The sequence below is a fragment of the Jaculus jaculus genome, chromosome 6, assembly GCF_020740685.1.
Source record: "Jaculus jaculus isolate mJacJac1 chromosome 6, mJacJac1.mat.Y.cur, whole genome shotgun sequence".
Taxonomy (NCBI): Eukaryota; Metazoa; Chordata; class Mammalia; order Rodentia; family Dipodidae; genus Jaculus; species Jaculus jaculus.
The window spans coordinates 28,373,150-28,396,169 of NC_059107.1; the positions used below are offsets into that span (position 1 = coordinate 28,373,150).

Below are 23,020 nucleotides of genomic sequence, written 5' to 3' on the forward strand. Positions count from 1 at the left end.
GGGATCCTTTGGCTTTGCAGGCAGACGCCTTAACTGTTAAGCCATCTCTCCAGCCCTGTTTGCTTGTTTTAAAAATTTGTTCCAAAGCAGGATCTCACTCTAGCCCAGGCTGACCTGGTATTCGCTATATAGTTCCAGGCTGGCTTTAAACTCACAGCGGTCCTCCTACCTCTGCCTCCTGAGTGTTGGGATGGAAGACGTGCACCGCCACACCCAATATGCAAGTGCTTTGCATTTTGGACTTGAGCAAATATTACTTGAACCAGGGATTCTCATTCAACACCTATTCAGTCTAAAGATAGATGCTCCAAGGATCCAGAAAGCCCCTGAAGTTGAGTGTCAAGTTGTATGCACGGGGCATGGGTAGATTTTGGGGGAGAGGGTTCTGCATAGCCTCATTGCTCTATGATTCCACCCTACCCAGACCCCAGAGTTTTGTATGGCCGTCTGAAGATGGGCAGGTGGGAGAGAGGCCCAGGCCTGCTCCTCACAGAACTCACATTTCCTCTCCTGGAAGAGAAAAGGTGATGAAGGCTGACTGTCGAGGTGCACCTAAGATGCTCTGGAAATGAAGGCTTGTGTCTAGAACCCAGCAGGAGCTGGGCGGAGCCCTAGCCAGTGCAATCATCTTGTCAAAGGAGGGGAGGTTTGAAACCTTCTTTCATGGGCAAGTACTGCTCCAGGCGGGGAGAAGCCCAATGCCAATCTGAGCCAGAACGCCTTTTGCTGCCGCCAGCACGCTGACAGCCTCCAGGCCACGAGCAGAGAAGCTGTCCAGGTAGCTTCTTGCACTGTCTGGCAGTAAATGTCATTTCCTGGGGCTTGCTTTAGATCAAAGGCGAGATGGAGTGAGGATCATTTGAGAGCGTGGCCTACTGAGCTTCTGGGTGCCACCTGAGCTGGCTTAGAAATAGGCTTCTGTCCTTGAATAACCAGAGGAGGCAACCCAAAGGCGTGGGGGCAACCTTTCCTGGCTATGATCCTGGGCCCTTGGTGGGAGAAACCTGCCAAAGTGTGTGTCCTTAGCACTACTAATAGGTGTGTCTCACACCCAGGAATAAAATTTTCCTGGTCAGGGAACTAAAAAAGGAAGGAGCCACATGTCCCACATGCACCTACTGTGTGCTGCACACTGCACTTCTGAAGGGCCTGCCCGTGTCATCCTGATGGCAACTTGGAGGGTAGAGATGACTTAAAAAAAATATATATATATATATATATATGTATATATATATATATATATATATATACATATATATATATATATATATATATATATATAATTTGTTTATTTGAGAGAGAGAAAGTGACAGATAGAGAGAGAATAGGCATGCCAGGATATCTAGCCACCGTAAACGAACTCCAGACCATGTACCAACTTGTGCATCTGGCTCATGTGGGTGCTAGGGAATTGAACCCGGGTCCTTAGGCTTCACAGGCAAGTGCCTTAACCTCTAAGCCGTCTCTCCAGCCCTGAAATGACTTTTAACTAGTCTCCTAGGTCTGCTTATGGTCTGCCCAGGGTTGTTGATCAGGAAGCTTAAGATCACACAAGAAAGAAACAAGGAAACCAATTTAAGCCAAGCCTGTGTGAGGTCAGACTGTGCTCTGCGGAGCCGCCACTTACATCAAGATCTGGATGCGAGGGGTGAGGGCCCTGCCCGCTGGCTATGGTGCTGTGGGGTATCTACTACTTGCCAGGATTTCACCTGCGATTTGTCTGTGTGTTCTTGTTGCTTCTGTCAGCAGCTTGGGGGGGGCGGGGTGTCTGAAGTTCCTGTTTGCTGATGACATAACTAGAGCTGTGGGAGGTGAAGTGACTTGATCGAGGGTCCTTAGACAAATCAGAAGCAAAGCACAGGCTGTACCCAGAGCCGCAGCCAGAGGTTCTGAGAAAGGTCTGTGCAAGGTTGGGCCGTGGTGACAGCCGTTCTTCTTCCTCCCGCCCCAGTCATCAAGTCAGGGCATTGTTCCTCTGCCCAAATGCTGGGAAAGACCCACACCCCTGGGTGGGTCCAGATCTGCCAAGGTTGACGTGAGAGTTGGGTAGCGATTGTCCCTTCTCTCTCTCTTGTCAACTGGAAGGGTGGCTGCAGAAGTCTTGGTCCCACCTCATAGAAAGAAACTTCCTCTATGACTTTTCTTACAGGTCTTGGACGGGCCTCGCTGGCCAGGGTCCTTGGCAATGCATGGGAGGAAGGTGCGTGAATTTGTCTCTGGTGTGCTTCAGGGACCTTGTTCCTGCAGAATTATCTTTCGGGTCCCAGTGACAGCCGCAGGGACTCCTGTTGCCACAGACACAACTACTCCAACTCATGATGAAACATTCTGCAGCCACGCATGAGGTGCCGTGAAGGTTCCAGTGGGGTGGTGGCTTGCCGTGTGGTTGAGGAAGGATGGCAGGACACAGGATGGCAGAGCAATCAGCAGAACCCCTTAGAGCAACCGGGTCCTCTTGCCTACTGTACCGGAAAGGAGGCAAGAGTGGAAGGACGCGGTCTGGTCAGTGAGCTGGGCTCATGTCGCAGGGCCGACCCATGCACTGGGGGCAGTGTTGACTGCCTGGAGCCTTGTTTCTCTTGGAAACTGGAGACAGTGATTCTGTAAGTGAGCATTCATTCTCAGAACCCAGCCCAGGGTTGAGTGTAGACAGTGGCTTTCTGGTGGGACCAGGGAACAAGGTGGCTGGGCTAGAGTGGCAGGATTGTCTCCTTTCCCATAAACTTTCTAGAATGAGGCTGTTGATTTATTTATTTAGAAAAAAAGAGAGAGAGAGAATTGGCACACCAGGGCCTCAGCCACTGAAATTGAACTCCGGATGCTTGCACCACCTAGTGGGCATATGCGACCTGGCACTTGCCTCACCTTTGTGTGTCTGGCTTATGTGGGATCTAGAGAGTCAAACATGGGCCCTTAGGCTTCGTGGGCAAACGCCTTCACCGCTAAGCCATCCCTCCAGACTGGATTGCATTTTTGAAGTGACCTTGGTTCTGTGTCCCACTAACATCCCCAAGCCCTTGCAGTGTACCTCCTGCTGGGCTCAGAGAAAGCCTTGTCCCTGCACCCAGTGAAGACTTAAGTGACTTGGAGATTATTTATTGTTTTTTCCTTCAGTTTGTGTTGATAACGCATCCTACCCTCATTCACTGTGGCTTTATGTCTCACCAGGGCTCTAGCCTTGGTATGCGTATGTGTCTGTGGTAGGGATGGAGTGTTTATTTTCTGAAGGAAGTTAAGTCTTATAGTCCAGAGAAAACAATTATGTCACCCTGGGTCCCTTGGCTGTGTGTTATCTGAAATACCATGGAAGAGGAGGATGCAAGCGACTTCCCATTGCAGTAAAGAAGCAGGGTATCTCCCCACCTGGCATCTATCTGTCCATCTGCCTGCCTGCCTGCCCATTGAAGCCATCAGACTGTACTCCAGAAACATCGGCTCAGGCTCCCCAGGTTGTTTGATAGGAAGCTGCTGTGGGGAGTTAAGATTGGATGGAGACGTAAGACCAGAGCCCTGAGCAGGAGTGAGGCCAAGAGATAGAACCAATTACCCAAGGTCTCTTTGCTTCAGAGGCTTTGATCTGTGGCCCTATTAATATTTCCTGGAGACTTTGCCAGCTGCAGGAGTCCTTGGCCTTTGAGCACTGGACGAAGCTATTGCTGGATGCCCAGTGACTTGTCCAAGGTTACCATGTGCACCCTGCCCCTGAGTCTGCCTCTGCTCATGGCTGACTCTGGGGATCTTTCTTGCTTGAATTTTGGTCTTTGAAAATAGCTCTACAGCCAGTCCTTCCTCTCACCCCTCTGGCTCCCAAGATGGTTTCAGCCCGGCTCTGAGGTCACCTCTCTTAGTGGGCAGTGCTGGCTGACCCAGTGTCAGTCTGCTTGGAGCCTTTGCACAGCCTACTCTTGCCCATGCCATGTGGGTTGAGCCTCTGGTTGGGCATTCGGAGCCCTCTGTGCTGGTACAGCAGCAGCAGCCACACTCAGCCAGCGCAGGAATGACTGTCCAGCCCCCGCACACCTCAACCATGACCACTGTGTCCCCTTGTCTCCTGCCGGAGCCCAGCGCCCCTGCCCTGGCTGTTATACTCTCTCAGGACCTGGCTTGATAGATCTCGTCACCACCCACAGCCCCTGGGTGCTGGGGCCTGACTGAGGTGGCCTTCATCATGTTCCTTGTCGTCATGAATTAGGCTGTGACCACAGGGAGACTCATGTGTGTGATCTGCAGAAAGCAAGAGTGGATGGATGAGAGCAATGATTCAATGAGCAGTGGAGAGAACACATTGCCTGTTGCTCTCCTGCACCAGCCTGGTGGGTGCTTCGTGGGTTTCCTATGAGTATGAAATAAGGGATGCAGGACAAGTAACTGCCCAGGGGAAGTGTCCCCTGCAGGTTTGCTGAGTGCACGGTGACTGTCCAGCTTAGAAGCAAAAGAGGTTTCCCGAAGCTGAGAGGTCCTCACTGCTGGGGTCACATTATAGCTTCTAGAGTCAGTGCAGTCACCCTGCTAGCTGGATGTGGCATCGGGGAAGGACGACCTACTGTGACAGGCAGAAGCTATGGGAGCACAAGACCCATTGCTGGGGGACGTGGAGAGAGACGTAGCCTTGATGTGACCCAGGCCTGGGAGGTGTATCTGACTGCCCTTGGCCCTACCCTGTGGGGCAAAAGTGTCCCTGATCTTTGCGTCTCTGACATTCGCTCTCTGAACTGGAGTAGCCTATCCAGAAGCGTCTCTGGAAGGGGTTCCTGCCCTGACCCTAAATGACCTGAGCTTGAACCAACTAACCCCTCTATTCCTCTTTTGGCCCACCTCTCTGTTTGCAACGTGGGCTGTTGGAGGAAGCGACCTCTGAGTTACGCCAACCCTGAAAATAACAAGCTTTAGCCTGCCTTTGTCAAGGGTCTGGTGGAGGCAGGCCTTTGCTGGGCACAGGGTGGGTAGAAGCCCTGCACCCTGAGCCTACACCTGCCTCCTGACTACCCTTCCCTCCCACTCCGAGTCCCCTTCAAGTACGCGTCTGCCTTTTAGTTTCTATTGGTTGGGTATTGTTTAAACAACCAAAGCAAATATGTCAAGTGTTTTTTATTTCTGTCTGGAAACTCTATTAGACTTTTCATATCTCTTCAACCTTCAAGACACACCCAGAATCTGACCCCTTTCACTGCCTCACCTTGTAATCCAGTAGGCCAGTTAAAGCCCTACCCCTTGGGCCCCTCCCCCGGCAGCCCACTGTACCCCAGTGGCCAGAGCGGGCCTTCCATTCTCTCTGCTCGGAGCTTCCAATCACGGTTCTCCCTCAGAGTGAAATGGTTCAAGTAAAACCGACCGGCTACAGGAGATCCCTGCTCCTGGCTCCGGGCCCATCTCCAGAACCCGCTCCTCTGCTTGCTTGTCTCATCCTGGTCCTGCTGGTTCCTTGTCTCTCAGTCTTTCTGGCCATCTCACCTCAGGGCTCTTACTTTGCTGTCCCCTTCCACCTTCACCCCCAAGGGGGCCCGGAGCATGGAGGGGGTGGTGCACACTGGACTAGGTGCGAGAGGACCATCTCCAGGATGGCCTTTTATTTTTCTCAGTGTGTTTCTTGGTGGCCTGTGACTTTGGAGAGCTTGCTGTGAAAATGGTCCCAGCTGCTGCTGCAATTAATCACAGCGACCACCTACCCGTGGGGTGGGCAAAGGAATGAGGAGGAGGAGTTGATGACTCCTACTCCATTCTGGGTCGCCTGGCTGTGGACCAGTGGACAGGTCCTCTGAAAGGCCCTTCAGCCCAGGAGCTCCTTAGACATGAACACCCAAATTAGGGTCTAGGATGACATTGCAGTCGGTGTCTTCATTTCAGTCAGGGTGAGGGAAAGTCGTAGCGTCTTGCATGGGATCTGCCCTAGACCGTCGTCAGTAAGATCATGAGGCTACCAGTGGCCCGTCACACAGACACCCTGTGCCCAGGTGGTATCTAGGCACTTGTCCTACAACATCTTCTGGTAGTTGTGGGGCTGATTGCCACCCCCATTTACAAGCAAAGAAACCAAAGCTGGAGAAGCGGCAGGGTCTCACCCCTCATTTCCCCCGTCCCCTCCCCCCCATATCAACCAGCCAGGGCACTGGGATTCCAGGCTGCTTTAGGGATCCCAAGGGAATTTGTGCTCTCTGTGGCCCTGCCTGCTTCGCTGATGGCACATTGCACAGAGGGACACAGACACACAGACACACACACACACACATACACACACACACACAAACACACACACCCCTGCTCTGCTCCCCAGGAATCCAGGGACTATAGCTTAGAGGTGGCTCTGGAGGAACCTTCTAGAATTGAAGGAATTTACACTGAATGGAGAAGTCATTTGACCCCCAGCTCTGGTTGGGTGACATGCACTGGTGTTGGCTGGTCTGGAATAGCTGCACACTCAGTGAAGTGGGTATCGTGACTTGGCCATTGACCCGTGACCAATCTAATTAAGGCGGGAGCCTTACTGGAAGACTTGGGGTGTTATAGCCCAGTCCCACTCATGGCTTTCAGTCCACTCTTCCTCCATGCTAATGTGAAGATATCACACTGGCTGTCTGCTCTTTGTGGGTTTTCCCCATCATAATGGACTTCTCTTTGAAACTATAAGACAAAATAAACCCTTGCCTTAAAAAAAAAAAAAAAAAGATGCTCGGATCCCAAGGAGTTTCAGGGTACTGATGTGTCATCTTTGTTCTCGTGCAGATTCCAGTCCCCAGGCACGCCTCCTGGCCACCAGGCCTTGCTGTGGCCCAGGCCCCGAGCGGCGCGCGGTCCTGGGAGAGGCTCCACGCTTCCACGCGCAGGCCAAGGGCAAGAACGTGCGGCTGGACGGCCACTCGCGCAGGGCCACGCGGCGCAACAGCTTCTGCAATGGGGTCACCTTCACGCAGCGGCCCATCCGCCTGTACGAGCAGGTGCGGCTGCGCCTGGTGGCCGTGCGGCCAGGCTGGAGTGGGGCTCTGCGTTTCGGCTTCACAGCGCACGATCCGTCACTCATGAGCGCGCAGGACATCCCCAAGTATGCCTGCCCTGACCTGGTCACCAGGCCAGGCTACTGGGCCAAGGCGCTGCCCGAGAATCTGGCTCTGCGGGACACGGTGCTGGCCTACTGGGCAGACCGCCATGGCCGGGTTTTCTACAGCGTCAACGATGGCGAGCCGGTGTTGTTCCACTGCGGCGTGGCCGTGGGAGGACCGCTGTGGGCGCTCATTGACGTCTACGGCATCACGGACGAGGTCCAGCTTCTTGGTAGGTGGCAGCCACTGGAGGGGGGTCCCAGGGGTCTCCTTTATAGCTTGTACCTGTCCCTAACGTTCACAGCTGGGCACCCTGGTGCCCAGCGCCTCGGCATTTGGAGTCACTTTCTTCTCACTGCAGCTGCCCACCCTTATTTTACAGAAAGGGAAACTGAGGCAAGGAGCGAGTTTAAGGACATTCATGTTGCAGAGCTAGGAGAGAAACCACACGGGCTGGGCTCAGCATCCATGCTTGCGCCCAGCCTTCTTCCTCTCGGTTATTATTCGTTTATTCATCCACTCAACCTTTTTAATCACTCCCTTGTTCATTTGCTCACTTCGTCACTCGTGGACCCTCACAAGCATCACTCTGCTGGCTGTCACTCATTTATTCACCCAGCAAATGAACCCGTGCCTATCATTTGAGTGTGCGCAGGGCAGCCAGTGAGAAAGCAGTTGGCTACAGCGGTCAGACGTGGGCTAGTCCTGAAGGCTGTCAGGTCCCCTGGAGGGGCGCATGCGTGTGAGCAGGGGCCACCAACACAGTGGCAAATCTTCTGGAGATGAGATTTGGTCCCCTCTCTTTGAGACCATTTTGTGCTTTTGTGTGTGTGTGTGTGTGTGTGTGTGTGTGTGTGTGTGTGTGTATGGGCATGGAGGGGAGATATTCATGTATTACTTTTTTTTTAAAAAATTGAGGTAGTGGGAGGAGCGCTGTGAGTTCGAGGCCACCCTGAGACAACCTAGTGAATTCCAGATCAGCCTGAGCTACAGCGAGACCCTACCTCAAAAAAAAAAAAAAGAAAGAAAAGAAAAGAAAGAAAAATAAAAAAGAGTTGAGGTGGAATTCACATAAACAGGAAAGTGACTAATTGAAAGTGCCCTTCACCTCACTCCAGTTCCACAGTATTTACTCACCCCAAAGAGAGTCCATACCGGACTAAGAGGCCACCGCCCACCTGTTCTTGAGACCTCCACCTAAACCAGCCCAGCCTTGACTTGGCGGTGTTTCTCAGGACCACTGGATGGCAGCGCTATGTAACTTGCCTGAAATGCAACGCACAAGGGTAAAATGGATGGGTTTAGACAGTTTTTTTCACCCATCCGTAACCTAGAAGGCTCCCCTTGTTCCTGAGCCTGCCTCCTTCTTCCCCAGAGGTAACCATTGTTCTGGTCTTTCTCCACAGGCTGGCCAGCCTGTTAACTTCGCATTGTACGAATGGCCTGATGTGGTAGATGGGCGTTATTTACTGGAGACCACCCACGTGGTTGCTGTGTCACAGTTGTGCATTTTTATTGCAGGGTAGCATTCCATGATATGGAAGACATGGTTCCCGTATCTAAATGTTTGGGTGGTTTCTGGTTTCCTGGCCTTTTATCTTGACCTTGGACTCCTGGTCCTCCACCCCACCACTGAGTATCAAGGGAAGATTTAGCATCCAGGGGCTGACTCCCTCCACCGCCCCCCCCCCATACACACACCCAGAAATCAGGACAGTCGAATTTTTGAGTAGTTAAAAGCATGCAGGGGCTTGGGAGTCACCAAGACTTCTGCTTAGACCTGGTTTTCCATGGCCAGCTACATGGCCTTGGCCCAGTGACAGAGCCTCTCTGTGCCTCAGTTTGTTTCGTCTGTAACATGGGTTTGGGATGGTCTACACTTCATAGGATTGCTGTCAGGGTTATGAGGGATGATGTCTGTGGCAGTTACCTTCTCATTGCTGGGACCAAACCCTTGACCAGAAGTAACTCATGGAGGGAAAGGGTTTATTTCGGCTTGCAGTCTGAAGACATCACTGTGGCAGGGGAGGACAGGCGGGTGACACACCTCATCAGCAGGCAAGAAGGAGAGAGAGTGCGTTGGCCAGCACTGACAAGCTAGGCTGGACTATAAAAATGTCAGAGCCCACCGCTAGTGACACATCTTCAAGGCTCTAGCGCCCAGAGGCTCCACTAGCTGGGCATTGAATGGGAGGTGTCATCACAAACACATGAATATAAAATTCAAACCATCACAATGTCTGGAAGGGTGTAGCGCATTGTAGACGCCTGGACAACGGCAGCTAAGAAGGAGTGATTTCCACTGGCTTGCACGTGGGCCAGCGGATCCGACTGTGCATAACACCTGCTCCTCGCTGGGGCCTCCTTGGACGTTCTAACCATGCTCCCACCCACTCTTTTCCATGAAAGCTTTTGGTACATCACCTCCAGAAACTGCGGTTTTTCTTTAAGCCCCTAGATCCCACATCACTCTTGATTCCTACAGAGCCAGGAAGTAATCATGCCTTACTCCCCTGCCCACACCCCCCAGGAGCAGACGGGAAATCACAGCCACTCGTAAACAGTGTAAGTGGGTTAGGGCTTTTAAAAATACAAATTGAAAGCTGCCTTTGATGACTTGATGAGGGTGCATGTGCCCCAGGGACACAGCCTCCCCACACATTCATTTGCTCTGCAGCGAACCCCTGCGGGCCATTCTGTGCCCCTTCACGGGAGGGGGGGGGTGGCAGAGCCTGCTGGGTAACATAGCAGGCCTGAGCTTCAGTTTCTGTATCTGCATGATGTCCCTGAACTGTGCTAAGTGTTGGGACACACATGTCCTGGTACCGCAGGACAGTGACATGGGCGAACCAAGATCAGAGGGAGCTCCATCTCTGGGGTTTTGGGGCAATGGGTTAATTTCACTTCCTTCTTAAAGCTCTAAGACTTACCTTAGCTTTATATGTATGTGCGTGAGTAGGAAGGTATGTATTGTATAGTATATATGGAGAGAGAAAAAGAGAGGTTGTATTTCTTTTACAATTAGAAAGAGCAATAAAATTATTTTTCTTTTAAAAATATTTTTATTTATTTGCAAGCAGAGAGATGGGTGGACAGACGGATGGATTGATAGATAGATAGAAAGAATGGGCATGCCAGGACCTCCAGCCACTGCAAACGAACTCCAAATGCATGTACCACTTTGTGTATCTAGCTTACATGGGTACTGAGGAATTGAACCCAGGTCCTTAGGCTTTGCGGGCAAGCGCCTTAACCACTGAGCTCTCTCTCCAGTTCCAGTGAAATTATTTTTCTTGCTGCAGGTTACATGAGGTGGAGTTTCTGACTCCATTTATGTTCAGTTCCTTCCTAGGAGAAAAGAAAGTTGACTTTGGTTACATCTGGGTAAAGGGGCCGCCAAACAGGGAGTAAGGCATCCCAAATCTTTCGGAATAAAGAGCCTCAGTAAAGAGTGCTGGGGACTTGGGGCGAGGGCTTGATTGGAAATCTGCAGTTTCTGGAGGTGAAACACAACAATTTTATTTCATGGAAAAGAGCAGAAAACATGGGAAACAAGGCTAAAATGCCCAGCGTGGAGCCAGTGGTTACTAACAGTCTGGGTGATTTTTCTTCTTTTTTTCTTTCTGATAAGGATTTTTTTTTTTTGGTGGGGGGAGGTGAGATGATAAAAGTAAGAAGATGGACTGGAATGGAGTGCCATGACAGAACACTTATCAAGCAGGTATGGGGTATCTATTGTGATCTGCAGCACAGAATCGATAGAAAAACCAATCACCGTGTAAATGTTAGTTAAGCATCCAGGATGTATTGCCCACTGATGCTACAATGGAAGAACCTTAGAAACTCCCCCAGAAGCCTCCCACTTCCTGGGAGAACTTGGCTTCCTGAGGGAGATGCCTCAAGAACCAACTGGGTACTTCACTTTTCTTGTTGTTTTGTTTCTTGTGGTTTTCTGAGGTATGGTTTCTCCCTACCCCAGGCTGACCTGGAATTCACTATGTAGTCTCAGGGTGGCCTCAAACTCACAGCAATCCTCCTACCTCTGCCTCCCAAGTACTGGGATTAAAGGCATGCGCCACCATGCCCAGCCCAACTGGAGTGCTTCAAAACGAGTGTCTGCGTTCTCTGGAGGGCCCTGGACCCCTGGCCACCAGGAGGAACAAGCAGGTGACATAGTTGTTTTAAGATTCCCAGCTGTGCAGTCCCATAATAGAAAACCCAGGAGACCTACATCTCCCCCTCACTTCTCTCCGCCCCCACCCCACCCCCTGCCACCCAGATAAAAACCAGAGACGAAAACTGGCATCTGGGAAGGGTTGCCAAACTTAGCAAATAAAGATATGAGACACTCATTTCAAATTAATTTAAGATTAACAACAACAATAACCGTTAGTGCATCCCAGTCCTGTGCAGTATTTGAGACATCCACTAAGTTACACTGCTCGAATCAAGTGGCCTGGCTATGGAGTCACCAGCCTGGAATTTGAGTCATGAGTCCCTGGGCTGTGAGAACTTGAGTATTCACTGGTCCTCAGGGCCTCTGAGTAATGTTACCACTTTACGGTGTGCAGAGGAGGGTGGTGAGAACTGAATGGGGCGCTCAGCCTAGGTTGCTGCATCCGCTGGTGCTCAGGAAAATAGATGTGTGAACCTGAGCACTCTTGATTTACTACTTGGGCCTGCCTGAACTCTTGATATTTCCTTTCCCTTCTTTATTATTATTATTTTTTAATTATTTGTTTATTATTTATTTATTTGCCAGGAGTGGGGAGGAAGGAGGGAGGGTTTGGACTTGCCGGGGCCTCCTGCCTCTCCAAATAAACTCTGGATGCACTTGCCACTTTGTGCATTTGGCTTCACGTGGGTGCTAGGGAATCCAGCTGGGGCTGTCAGGCTTTGCAGGCAAGCGTCATTAACTGCTAAGCCCTCCCTGCAGTGCCTCCTTTCCATCCTTGATGGGATATTTTTTACAATCATGGAAAATGTTAATAAAAATTGTGAAAAGAAAAAAATATATTTTAAAAAACCTGTTAATTATAATTATCTTGGGATGAGATTATTAGATACTTCTAGTTTTTCTGTATTCAGATTTTTACAAGATGACTGCAAATTTATCAGAAAAGCATCAATACATGTTATGAAAATGACATTTACAGTTCTTCTTTAACAGTGTGGGAAAATGCCCATGATAGAACACCAAGTAACCAAAAGAGCCTATAAAACTGAAAATATGGTTTGATTCTAATTCTGTGGGAAATGAAACAGATATGGAGAAAAACATAATTTGATGATAGCTATTTCTGAGTAAAAAAATAGTTGAGAATGCTCTATTTAGCTCCATAGCCCATTTTTTTGATAACAGTTTTTTTTTTTTTTTTTAATAAATGAGTGTTTCACCATACCTGGCAGAGAGAGAGAATGGGTGCGCCAGGGCCTCTGACTTTCTGAGGGAAGCTGGAGACCAGTTTAAGTGGAAGGTACCTGGGGAATGCGCTCAGCTGTACCAGGTCGGGAATGTACAGTTTAAAAAAAAAGAAAAGGTTCATTATAGTTTCAGTATATATTTAGCAAATAAACAGGAGAAAAAAAAATTTCATGATACAAACTGCAGAATAGTAACATTCAACAAAATCTTGGCTAGGGGGACTAGATTGAAGTTTGAGAAATATTTTTCTTGTGTACTTGCTATGGCTAAAAAGAATATTTTTGCCACTGGAAAAAAAAATCTTCAAGATAATTTTAATGAATGCCTCTTTCTCAGATTCCTCCTCAGTGTGGCAGTGCTTTCTGGAGATGATCCATCCATCCATCCATCCATCCATCCATCCATCCATCTGACAGACTATTAACAATGAAACTGTTGCCCTGTGTGCTGCTAAGCTCTGGTCACATGGTGGAGTGCAGTGTCACAGGCTGCCTTCCAGGGACTCTCATTCTAGTTAGGGAGAGAAAACAAGACAAAACACATAGTCAGCCACAGTAGGAAGGCCTGCACTCTCTGAATGATAAACAGTATTGTTATTTATTTTAAAAAATATATTGGGCAGGAGAGGTGGCTCAGTGGTTAAGACACTTGCCTGCAAAGCCTAAGGACCCTGGTTTGAGTCCCCAGGACCCATGTAATTCCAGATGCACAAGGTGGTGCATGCATCTGGAGTTTGTTCATTGCAGTGGTTAGAGGCCCTGGCACACCTATTCTCTCTCTCTCTCTCTCTTTCTTGCTGTCAAATAAATTATAATAATAAATAGTATTTTAATAAATATTTATTTATGAGAGAGAGAGAATATGGGCATGTCAGGACCCCCTGCCACTGCAGACAAACTCCAGATGCATTCACCACTTTGTGCATCTAGCTTCATGTGGGTAGTGGGGGATCAAACCTGGACCCCCAGGCATTGGGAGCAAGCATCTTTAACCTCTGAGCCTAGCTCCCCAGCCCCAACCATATTTTTATTTTATTATAACGATGTCAAGAACATTTTATAGTACTGGGAATTATTCAAAAATGTTACATGCCTGACTTTTAAAAGATGTTCCTGGAGTTTTCTGTTCTTTAGAATGAGCCCATCGCTTGCAGACTTTACTCATTCTGTGCTTATGGAGACCTTTCCCCTCCCAGGCTCTAAGCTGGAGTGGCGCATGCATTCTGGCACACTCCCTAGGGAGGACAGACAGTGTATTGAAGAGCAGGGAGTCTGGACCCGACAGCCGACAGCCGGGGTTCTGTGTCAAGACCTGTCCCCTAAACTCTGTGCCCCAGCTCCCTCCTGTGCTAAATGGCAGTAGTTAACAATCACAGAACTGCTGTGAATATTGAATGAGATAAAGTGAAAGGTGTCTATGCTAGTCTCCTCACATGCTTGGGCTGCAAACCCAGGGTTTTCAGTTGAGGCTTATGTTCTCATTGGGGAAACAAAGAATTTCAATGTCCTTTAAATGTCCCTATGTATGAAAACTTCTGGAGGGAGGGAGAGAGGAAGGGAAGGAGGAAAAGCATTTGAAGAAGGGAGGGAGAGAAAAAAAGAACAAAGGTAAGGAGAGAGAAGGATGAGAGAGGGAAGAAGAAATGTGGAAGGAAGCCAGGTGTGATGGTCTGCGCATGGAATCTCAGCTCTTGGGAGGAGCTGAGGCAGGAGGATCAGGGCTTCACAGCCAGCAGAATGAGGCCCGGAAAAGAAAGCAAGCAGAGGGAGAGAAGGCCTCCTCTGGGCTGGGGTGATGGCTCAGCGGTTAAAAAAGGCTCTTGCTTGCAAAGCCTACCAGTCTGGGCTCTATTCCCAGTACCCACTAAAGCCAGATGCACAAAGTGGCATATGCATCTGGAGTTCGTTTGCAGTGATAATAAACTTTGGTGTGCCCATTCCCCACCCCTTCTCCAAATAATAACAATAATAATAATAAGCAAGAAGGCCTCCCTACCTACAAGTCCAAAGGTTCTCCAAGTTGCAGCAGAACAGAATGAGGGTGGGGTCTGGAAATAAGGGTGTGGTCTTTGGGGGGATAGAGGCCTGGGGGCGGGGCTGGAGACAGAGTCTGGAGAGTCAGGTCTAGGGATTGGAGAGGAGGTGGGAATATGAGGGCTAGAGAAGGGATATGGGAGAGGCTGGAGTCTGGAGATGTGGGTGCTGGAGACAGGATCTGGAGATGGGGGCCTGGGGAACAGGGCCTGCGAGCGGAGGAGGAGGTTGGAGGTCTGGGAGGTGGACTTGCGGGGTCGGGAGATGGAGAGGTGAGCTGTGGAGAGGGAGGTCTGTGAGATGGAGATGTAGGGTCTGGAGATTGTGTGTGGGTTGGTGGGGGGAGGTTTCTGGGCACCAAGCATCCTCCGTCTGTCTGCGCAGAGAGCACCTTCGCGGACACGCTGACGCCCGCGCGTCTCGGCCAGGCCCGCTTCAGCTCCTGCCCGCCGCCGCCGCCCGCCAGCCACGACGCGGCCAACTTCGACAACAACGAGCTGGAGAACAACCAGGTGGTGGCCAAGCTGGGTCACCTGGCGCTGGGCCGCGCCGCCGTCCCTGCCACCGCCCCGGGCCCGCCCCTGTCCGACCCCAGCGCCGCCGCATCTTCCTCCTCCTCCGCCTCCGCTGCGGCGGCCGCTGCCGCGATCCCCTGCGGACCCCGGGAGCGGCCCCGGCCCGCGTCGTCGCCCGCGCTGCTCGAGGCCGACCTGCGCTTCCACGCCACGCGCGGACCCGACGTGAGCCTGTCTGCGGACCGCAAGGTGGCCTGCGCGCCGCGGCCCGACGGCGGTGGCCGCACCCTGGTCTTCTCCGAGCGCCCGCTGCGGCCCGGGGAGAGCCTCTTCGTGGAGGTGGGGCGCCCGGGGCTCGCGGTGCCCGGGGCGCTGGCCTTCGGCATCACGTCGTGTGACCCGGGCGCGCTGCGACCCTCCGAGCTCCCCGCCGAGCCCGACGCGCTGCTCGATCGCAAGGAGTACTGGGTGGTGGCGCGCGCGGGGCCCGTCCCCAGCGGAGGCGACGCGCTCAGCTTCACCCTGCGGCCCGGAGGCGACGTGCTGCTGGCGGTCAACGGGCGTCCCAGAGGACGCCTGCTGTGCGTGGACACCACGCAGGCCCTCTGGGCCTTCTTCGCCGTGCGTGGTGGCGCTGCGGGACAGCTGCGCCTCCTTGGTGAGTCCCTTCTGTCCCTGGCCCGGCCTCTCCAGCACCCCCCCCCCACCTGGAGCACCTGTTAGGAGTTCCTCTATCAGTAGGTCCCTGGGTGGGGGGTGGAGGGGAGTGCTCCCTTTACCACAGTGAACCACTCAGCTGCTCAGGTGTCACAGGCTGGTGTCTTCCGGGCTTGATAGCCAGTGTTCCATCGATTAAGTGGTAGGTGTGATTTTTTTTTTTATATTGCCCTTGTTATGATGGGGATTTACTGTGATGCGATCACCTTGCTACTTGTTAGAAGTCACGCATATGTAATGCGTCTTAAGTGTAGAGACAAATGTGGTGACATCTGCACAAAATGCCACAGAGGCTTGAGCCATCCTGCTCTGAGATGGTCTTGCTTTTGCTCATACCACCTATTGACAAAAAGCCTACAAGGTGTGGGCCAGGCCCCAGGCTCTAAGGCAAGGGTTCCCCAAGGACAGGACACACCCACTATACACATGAGAAATTCAGATGCTGGAAGGGACTGCATCTGTGTGACATCTGCTGCCCCATATGGGCTTCGCTCCCAGCGTGATGGAGTGAGGGAAGCCTTCCTGGAGGTGCACCTCCATTCTCCTGGTGTAGATCACAGCAGTTCATGCACTGCCTTTTATACTCCCAATAACCCTGTGAGTCTGTATTATTATCCCCATCGACAGATAAGAACTGAAAGAGAGAGCGGTAGACCCAAAGTCATGCGGCTAATTGAGATGCTGGGCACATTTACATTGCGGGGCCTGTAGCCATTGCACAAGAATTCCATATGCACGCGCCACTTTGTGCATCTGGTTTTAGCTCGGTACTGGGGAATCGAATCTGGGTCCTTAGACTTTGCAGGCAAACGCCTTAATTGCTGAGCCATTTCTGCAGCCATTAGAGTCCTTCTTATCCCCACCCAGCCCGTCCCCTGCACCCTGGGAAGAACCCAGAGGAGCCTTGATTGCTCAGGAAGAGAAAGTACAAGAGAAGGGACTGCTTGTGTAGCATCAGCAGACTTGCTCCTCTGGCCCAGCCCCGACACACACGCCCTCCTCCCTCTAGCTGGGTGGAGGAAGGCGCATTTCTCTTTCTCCTAAGTAGTTATATGTCACTATCTGAACTAGCATTGAACTCGTGTGTGGAGAACATTGATCCATTTTGACTGTACCCACAGACAGGGATCTTGGAAGTGACAAAGTGTGAGTCTAAGTGCCCCGGAGTGTCTTAAGTGGACTCATGAAAGCTGGATCTATGCGTGGAGGTGTTGGACACCTCAAGGCATTGATGGGATATCATGAGTGTGTCCCCTGTGTTGGCCTCACTTTTAGGCAGGCCCTTGTCATGACGGCGTGGTTCCTCCAGACGCAGGCTCACCTCTCAGTGGCTTGACTCCTCCCTTTCACAGTAGGTCTAGAGAACCATGCTGGAATCAAGGAGTGGACGTTCTTAATGGCCTGACCAGGATGTGTGGAAGTAAAGTAGGGCCCCATGGGAACAGCCCAAAGCTATTTCTTTCATTTTTTAAAACATCTATTATTATTTATTTATTTACAGAAAGAGAGAGAGAGAGAGAGAGAGAGAGAATAAGAGAGAGAGAATATGGGTGTGCCAGGGCCTCCAGCCACTGCAAACGAAGTCCAGATACGTGTGCCCCCTTGTGCATCTGGCTAACATGGGTCCTAGGGAATGGAACCTGGGTCCTTTGGCTTTGCAGGCAAATAACTGCTAAGCCATCCCTCCAGGCCTCGTGTTTCTTTTTAAACATTTTATTGACAACTTCCGTACATATAGACAATATACCATGATCATATTTCCCTCCTACCATTGCCTCCCCATCCCAAATCTCCCCTCCACTGAATCCCTTCTTTCCAACTAATCTCTCTTCTATTTCGATGTCATAATTTTTTTCTCCTATTATGCAGGTCTTGTGTAGGTAGTATCAGCCACTGTGAGGTCATGAGTGCCACAGCCACTTTGTGTCTGAAAGACAGTATTGCAAAGCAATCTTCCCCTTCCTTTGGCTCTTACTTTCTCTGTTCCATTCCTTCTGCCATGATTCCTGAGCCTTGGAGGGTGTGATAGAGATGTCTCAGTTAGTGATGAACACTCCACTGTCCCTTCTTCTTAGCACTTTCATGAGTTTTGAGTCTCTGCAGTGGTTGCCACCATCTGAAAAGAGAAGCTTCTTATGCCTTTAGATTGAAATTCTTTTTCTTCTTCTATTATTCCCTGAATTCCTAAGCCTCAAGGCCATTTCTGCACTAGGAATGCAAACTGGGCAGGTACAACACAGACATCTTCCACAGGTATGTGAGGTCACCCGTCCTTAGCAGAACCCTGGAAAGTCAACCCTGGGAGGCCACTCTTGTCACTGGACAGACAGTGAAAACCAAAGTTCAGTGTAATGAACAAGCAGGGGCTCAAAGGGCCCCGTGGCTTCCCAGTGGTCCTCACAGAGTCTCTGTGGCTCTCAGGTACCCTGCAATCCAGTCCTGCGACCACAACTCCATCAGGGTCTTTCAGCGGCTCCCAAGACGATAGTGATTCAGATATGACCTACAGTGTCAACCACTCCTCCTCAGCGTCAGAGTCATCGCTGGGTAAGGAAATGCAAGCCCATGGGCGGGAGGGGGGAGGGGGAGAGCAGGGCAAGGGCTGGGAGCCTGGCTCCCTTGGCCATGATAGTGGCTCTGGTCTTTTGTGGCTGAGCTGTCTGCATCCTTGCGTCCTTCCCTTCCCTCTGCTATACTCAGCTGGGGGCAGAAATACTGAGGTTTGGTATCCCCAAAGTGGCGCCTTATCTTTGTGTTTGGTGGAATAGGGTAGAAAAAGGTACAGAGTCCAGAAGATTAAACCCAAACTGGCATCTCTCCAAATTGTCTCCCGCCGTTTCCACCATCGAAGCGCTGTTTTCGGGGTCCTTGGCGTTGCCCAGCAGAATCCACTCGGGATCCACGTCATTAACGGTTGTCCTGTTTCCCTTTTGGCAGTGACGGCCCCCAGCTCCCCTCTGAGTCCCCCACTGTCCCCAGTCTTCTCTCCACCGGAGCCAGCTGGCAGCAGGAACGGCGAGTGCACGGTGTGCTTTGACGGCGAGGTGGACACGGTCATCTACACGTGTGGACACATGTGCCTCTGTTACAGCTGTGGCCTGCGGCTCCGGAGGCAAGCACGGGCCTGTTGCCCCATCTGCCGGCGGCCCATCAAGGACGTCATTAAGATCTACAGGCCGTAGCTGGGCAGTTGGCTTGGCCAGAGCAAGGTCACCTTTCTGAAACCCCTACTGGTTGGGCAACATCATGGCCACCACGGGGCAGGAGCCATGTCTCCTCTGCCACTCTGCAGTGACGGGCAAGGCAGGACAGTGTGGAGTTAAGGCCTCATGGGCCTGAGCTCAAGCTTCTGGCTCAAAAAAAAAAAAAAAAAAAAAAAAAAAGCTTTGTTCCCCCCAAAGCTCTTTCTAAGAGCCAGTCAGCAACTGCCTGGCAGATTGCCCACCCCTTGGTGACTGACGTTCAGCTGAGAATGGGCACCTTCTGTCTGTGCAGCGCTTCTTTCCAGGTCGGGTTGAGTGTGTGCGGGCTTGAGGAACAACATTGAGAGAATGAGTGAGAGAGTGCATGGGTATTTTATTCAGAGACCTATCTGTCTCCTGGAGGGTATTTAACACTACGGATTGTGCAATCTGGGACTGAAAGGGTAGTGTGACGGTTGTCTGCTTTCTGGGGTCGTCATTTTCTGGGATGGGCTGGCCTTGAATGTATGTAGCCTGAACCTACACAGAACTTCGTCAATAGTATAGAAAGAGACATTCAGATTTTTCAAAAGGGAGGCAAAGACGAACTTCACTGATTACGCCTCCCAAGCCGTGGTTCCTGGTGAGGGGGAAGGTAGGCGGAGAACATCAGAGAACAAGCCACTTGTCGCTTCTGACTCATGTTTAGAGGTGTGTATTTATGGCAGCTGAGATGGCAGCATCTCAGATTCCTTCACCCCCAGCTACCGTCACAAAGCACCTCGCCTCTCCGCCCCATCCCATTTCCGTTAGGCTTTTGTGATGTCCCTCCTGTCCTCTGGGGTGCTCCCCGGGCAGCGGACAGGTCTAAAGGCAGGTGACTCCCTTGCACTTGGAAATGGCAGAGCTCGAACACCACTCTGCATTGCCTGTGGAATGAAGAAGGGCCGTGGGCATGGCTAGGTGACCTGCTGGCAGAAGCAGGAGACATCCCACCTGGTCCCTGCTTTGGCCCACATCTTCTCTGCAGATTGCTAAGGGGTTAACTAATAAGCCTGTTAGCTTAGTCATGAGGCACTGATTGAAAACGCTTTCTTTCTTTCTTTCTTTTTTTTTATTGAAACTCTCCTCTTCCCTGGCCTATTTGCTCGTACTTCTTGGGACCCTGGCTATGTTCCTCTCTAGTTCAGCCAGGTCTATATCTGTGGCCCCCTCCCCCACACTCCTGCCCCAGATCTCAGGGCTAATGTGCTGGCCAGACTCTCTCTTTCCTTCTGAAGAACCCCTTCTTCCTGGCTCTGCCTGTCCTGAGCCTTACCTATAGGGAGGTTCCCTGGCCTCTCTCCTGCTAGGAAGCCTGGTGCCAGAGCAGTCCAGGGACTCTTGGGAGGGCCTGCTCAACATTTGCAAAAGCTCAAGGCACCCTGCAGAGAGCATCTGTGTTTCTTGCAACTCCTAATCTAGCCATCTCTTGCTAAGGGGACTTTCAGGGGGGTAACACATTCATGTAACAGTCTTTGGAGGGAGCTGAGCCTTCCCAGACCCCTTTTAAAAATATTTTTTATTTTAGAGAGAGTGAGGGGGGGAAGGAGGGATGAGGGGGCCGGGGAGAGAATTGGCACACCAGGGCCTCAGCCACTCAAATTGACTGCCAGATGCTTGCGCCACCTAGTGGGCATGTGTGACCTTGAGCTTGCCTCACCTTGGTGCATCTGGCCTATGTGGGATCTGGAGAGTGGAACATGGCTCTGTAGACTTCACAGGCAAACACCTTAAGCACTAAGTCATCTCTCCAGCCCCCAAAACTCTTTGAAAGCAGCCCCCCAAGCCTGGACAGTTCCCTTGGGAGGCTTGAGCTCTTGGGCCCACATTGCTTGTCTGGCTATGAGTGTGTGGGTGTCAAAGCCCCTTCTCCCCTCCCCCCTCCAGTCCCCAGCAAGAGCCTGAGATTTTTCCCTAGGGAATTTTAACTTTGTACATGGACCTTTTGAGGAGCTCTATGAGCCCTTGCTTTTACCTAGGCAAGAGTTTGAACATCTCACAGTCCTGGGTGCCCAGCTGAACTTGCCTTCCCTTTGTGCTGGGTGTGGGCAGAGCTACCCTGTCACCGTGACTGTGACTCTCCACGAAGCCTTGCTGCTGACTGGATCGAGATGCAGTCGCTAACCGCTGTGGTCTCAGCACCCCAGGGGAGCCAGCTCCTCTCCTGCCTGTCACCCTCCTGGGGCTAGCTGCCCTTGGAGTTGCAGCAGGGAACACTCACAGCCACCACCAGGGACATATAGTGACTGAGCTCCTGGTGACCTGTTACCTGGGTAGAAAGAGCCAGAGCCTGTTTAACCTGCTCTGCCGTCACTATAAATAGATTCCCTGTTCCTCAGAGGAGCGAGGCAGGTATTTATGTCCTAAAATTCAGACATTTTCTGGTGCTCTGAATGATGGGGCAATACATGTGTTTTGGGCCATCTCAACCGGGGCACGAGAAAGGAAGAGGAGTCGGCATCTTCTGTTTAGGCTTACCACATGCTTTGACATGGAGCCAGAGAGGCGCCTTCATACGTCAACCTGTGTGCAGGTCTTAATGCCATATCGAGTCCCATCGAAGAGTGTGCTGGCTAGGAAGCACAGCTTCTGTGGGCCTTGATGAGAGCCCCATCCTCCTTAGCTGTGAGATGCCAGGCCTTTTAGCATCCCAGTTGGAGATGTTCAGCTGAGGAACACTGCCACCCACACCCACACGCACAGAACTCCGAAACTAAAGTGTTGTTTCCATTTGGCAGATGACAGCCGAGGTCTTGTGTGCCAAAGGTCACACAACGGGCAGGGGCCGGGCTCGCTGTGAAGCCCAGCATGTGCTGTCCCGGTCATTGGGTCATTGCACCCCCACTGCCTGCCGTGGCTCTCAGAAGACTCCAAGCTGCCCCAGTGTTTGCCCCGGAGCCCACCTGGAGGGCCCGGGCACTGGCACTTGTGCGCGGGCAGCAGCAAGAGTGACAAGTGTCATTTAAGGCTCACGTGCTCACTTCCCACTTGCTCCTGGTGGGCCAGGGCTGTGTGAGATCATGGCTATAGCCGAAGGTCTTCTGCTCCAGGCGGAGCAGTTCTGGGAGGTGGCCCAGGGCCCGGGCCAGGCCTTTCCAGGGCCTCTTGGCTACTCTGCTGCCAGGCAGCACCCCCAGCCTTCCAGAATTTCAGGCGCATTGCCCACTGTGTGCCTCACAAGCTCCGGAGAGGCCGAGAGCGGAATATAGGAGGGCAGGTGACAGCCCATTTATAAGGCAACCCGGTCCCTGTCCAGTTGGCACCTCTCAGAAAACAGCTATATGCCAGGCAAAATGGGCCCCTCCTCCTACAGCATTCCTGGGGCAGAAAACCTTGGGATTTAGCTCCTCGGGCAACTGCCTTCGTCTGAGCTGTTATAAGCTTTTTCACTCGCTTGACACCCCTGCATCAGCGTGGCCCTTTCTCCGGGCATGGGGGTGAGGACAGGGACCAGAGACAGCCAGCAGGGAATGTGCAGCCAGGGGGGAGGTGGCCCGATCGGAAGCTAATTTTTTTTTTTTCTTCCAGGGTTTGGTTTTTTATTGACACGAACACAAAGGCAGCTGTGGTAATAGGGTGAGGGACAAAAAAGCAGCAATCACACTTCTCATATCGAGGCTTCAGTAAGACTACAAAGTGGGCGTGAGCTGATTTGACCCTTTCGGAGTGAGGTCCTGTGCTAGAGCATGGTAGGTACACGGTAAAGGACTGCAGACCAGAGAAGAAGCCAGGTGGGACACTCAGGTTCGCCCAAATGGCAGCATGGATATGTCGGCAGAAATTCACTCGGCAGATGTTAGCTGAGTGCTCCCTGGATGTGGGCTGCTGTGAGGATGATGAGAGAGGGTGTGCCCTGCTCTGATGCCAGGGTGGTACTATGATAAGAGTGTAGGACATAGGGACACATGGCTTTCTTGAACATCCTGTTGCCTTGGGTACCATCTAGGTAATCAAGTGCCCACCGAGCATCCCACACTCACTTTAGACTGTGCAGGGTCCTTTGTGGTCAGTGAGCTCCTGCCAGATGCCAGGATTCCCCTGGTTAATCCTCACCCCTGGGTCTTGTAGGATG

The 23,020-nt window shown here is 51.7% G+C and overlaps 1 protein-coding gene across 1 annotated transcript in view; it reads left to right on the forward strand.

Annotated features, from left to right (window-relative positions):
* Positions 1-19,818, forward strand: part of Neurl1b (neuralized E3 ubiquitin protein ligase 1B) — a 30,813-nt gene extending 10,995 nt beyond the window's left edge. The window contains exons 2-5 of the mRNA XM_045152322.1: positions 6,721-7,266; positions 14,877-15,665; positions 18,146-18,271; positions 18,662-19,818. Coding sequence (XP_045008257.1) covers positions 6,721-7,266; positions 14,877-15,665; positions 18,146-18,271; positions 18,662-18,906 — 1,706 coding nt within the window. The 3' untranslated portion in view covers positions 18,907-19,818. The remainder of the gene's footprint in view (positions 1-6,720; positions 7,267-14,876; positions 15,666-18,145; positions 18,272-18,661) is intronic.
* Positions 19,819-23,020: the final 3,202 nt, after the last annotated feature.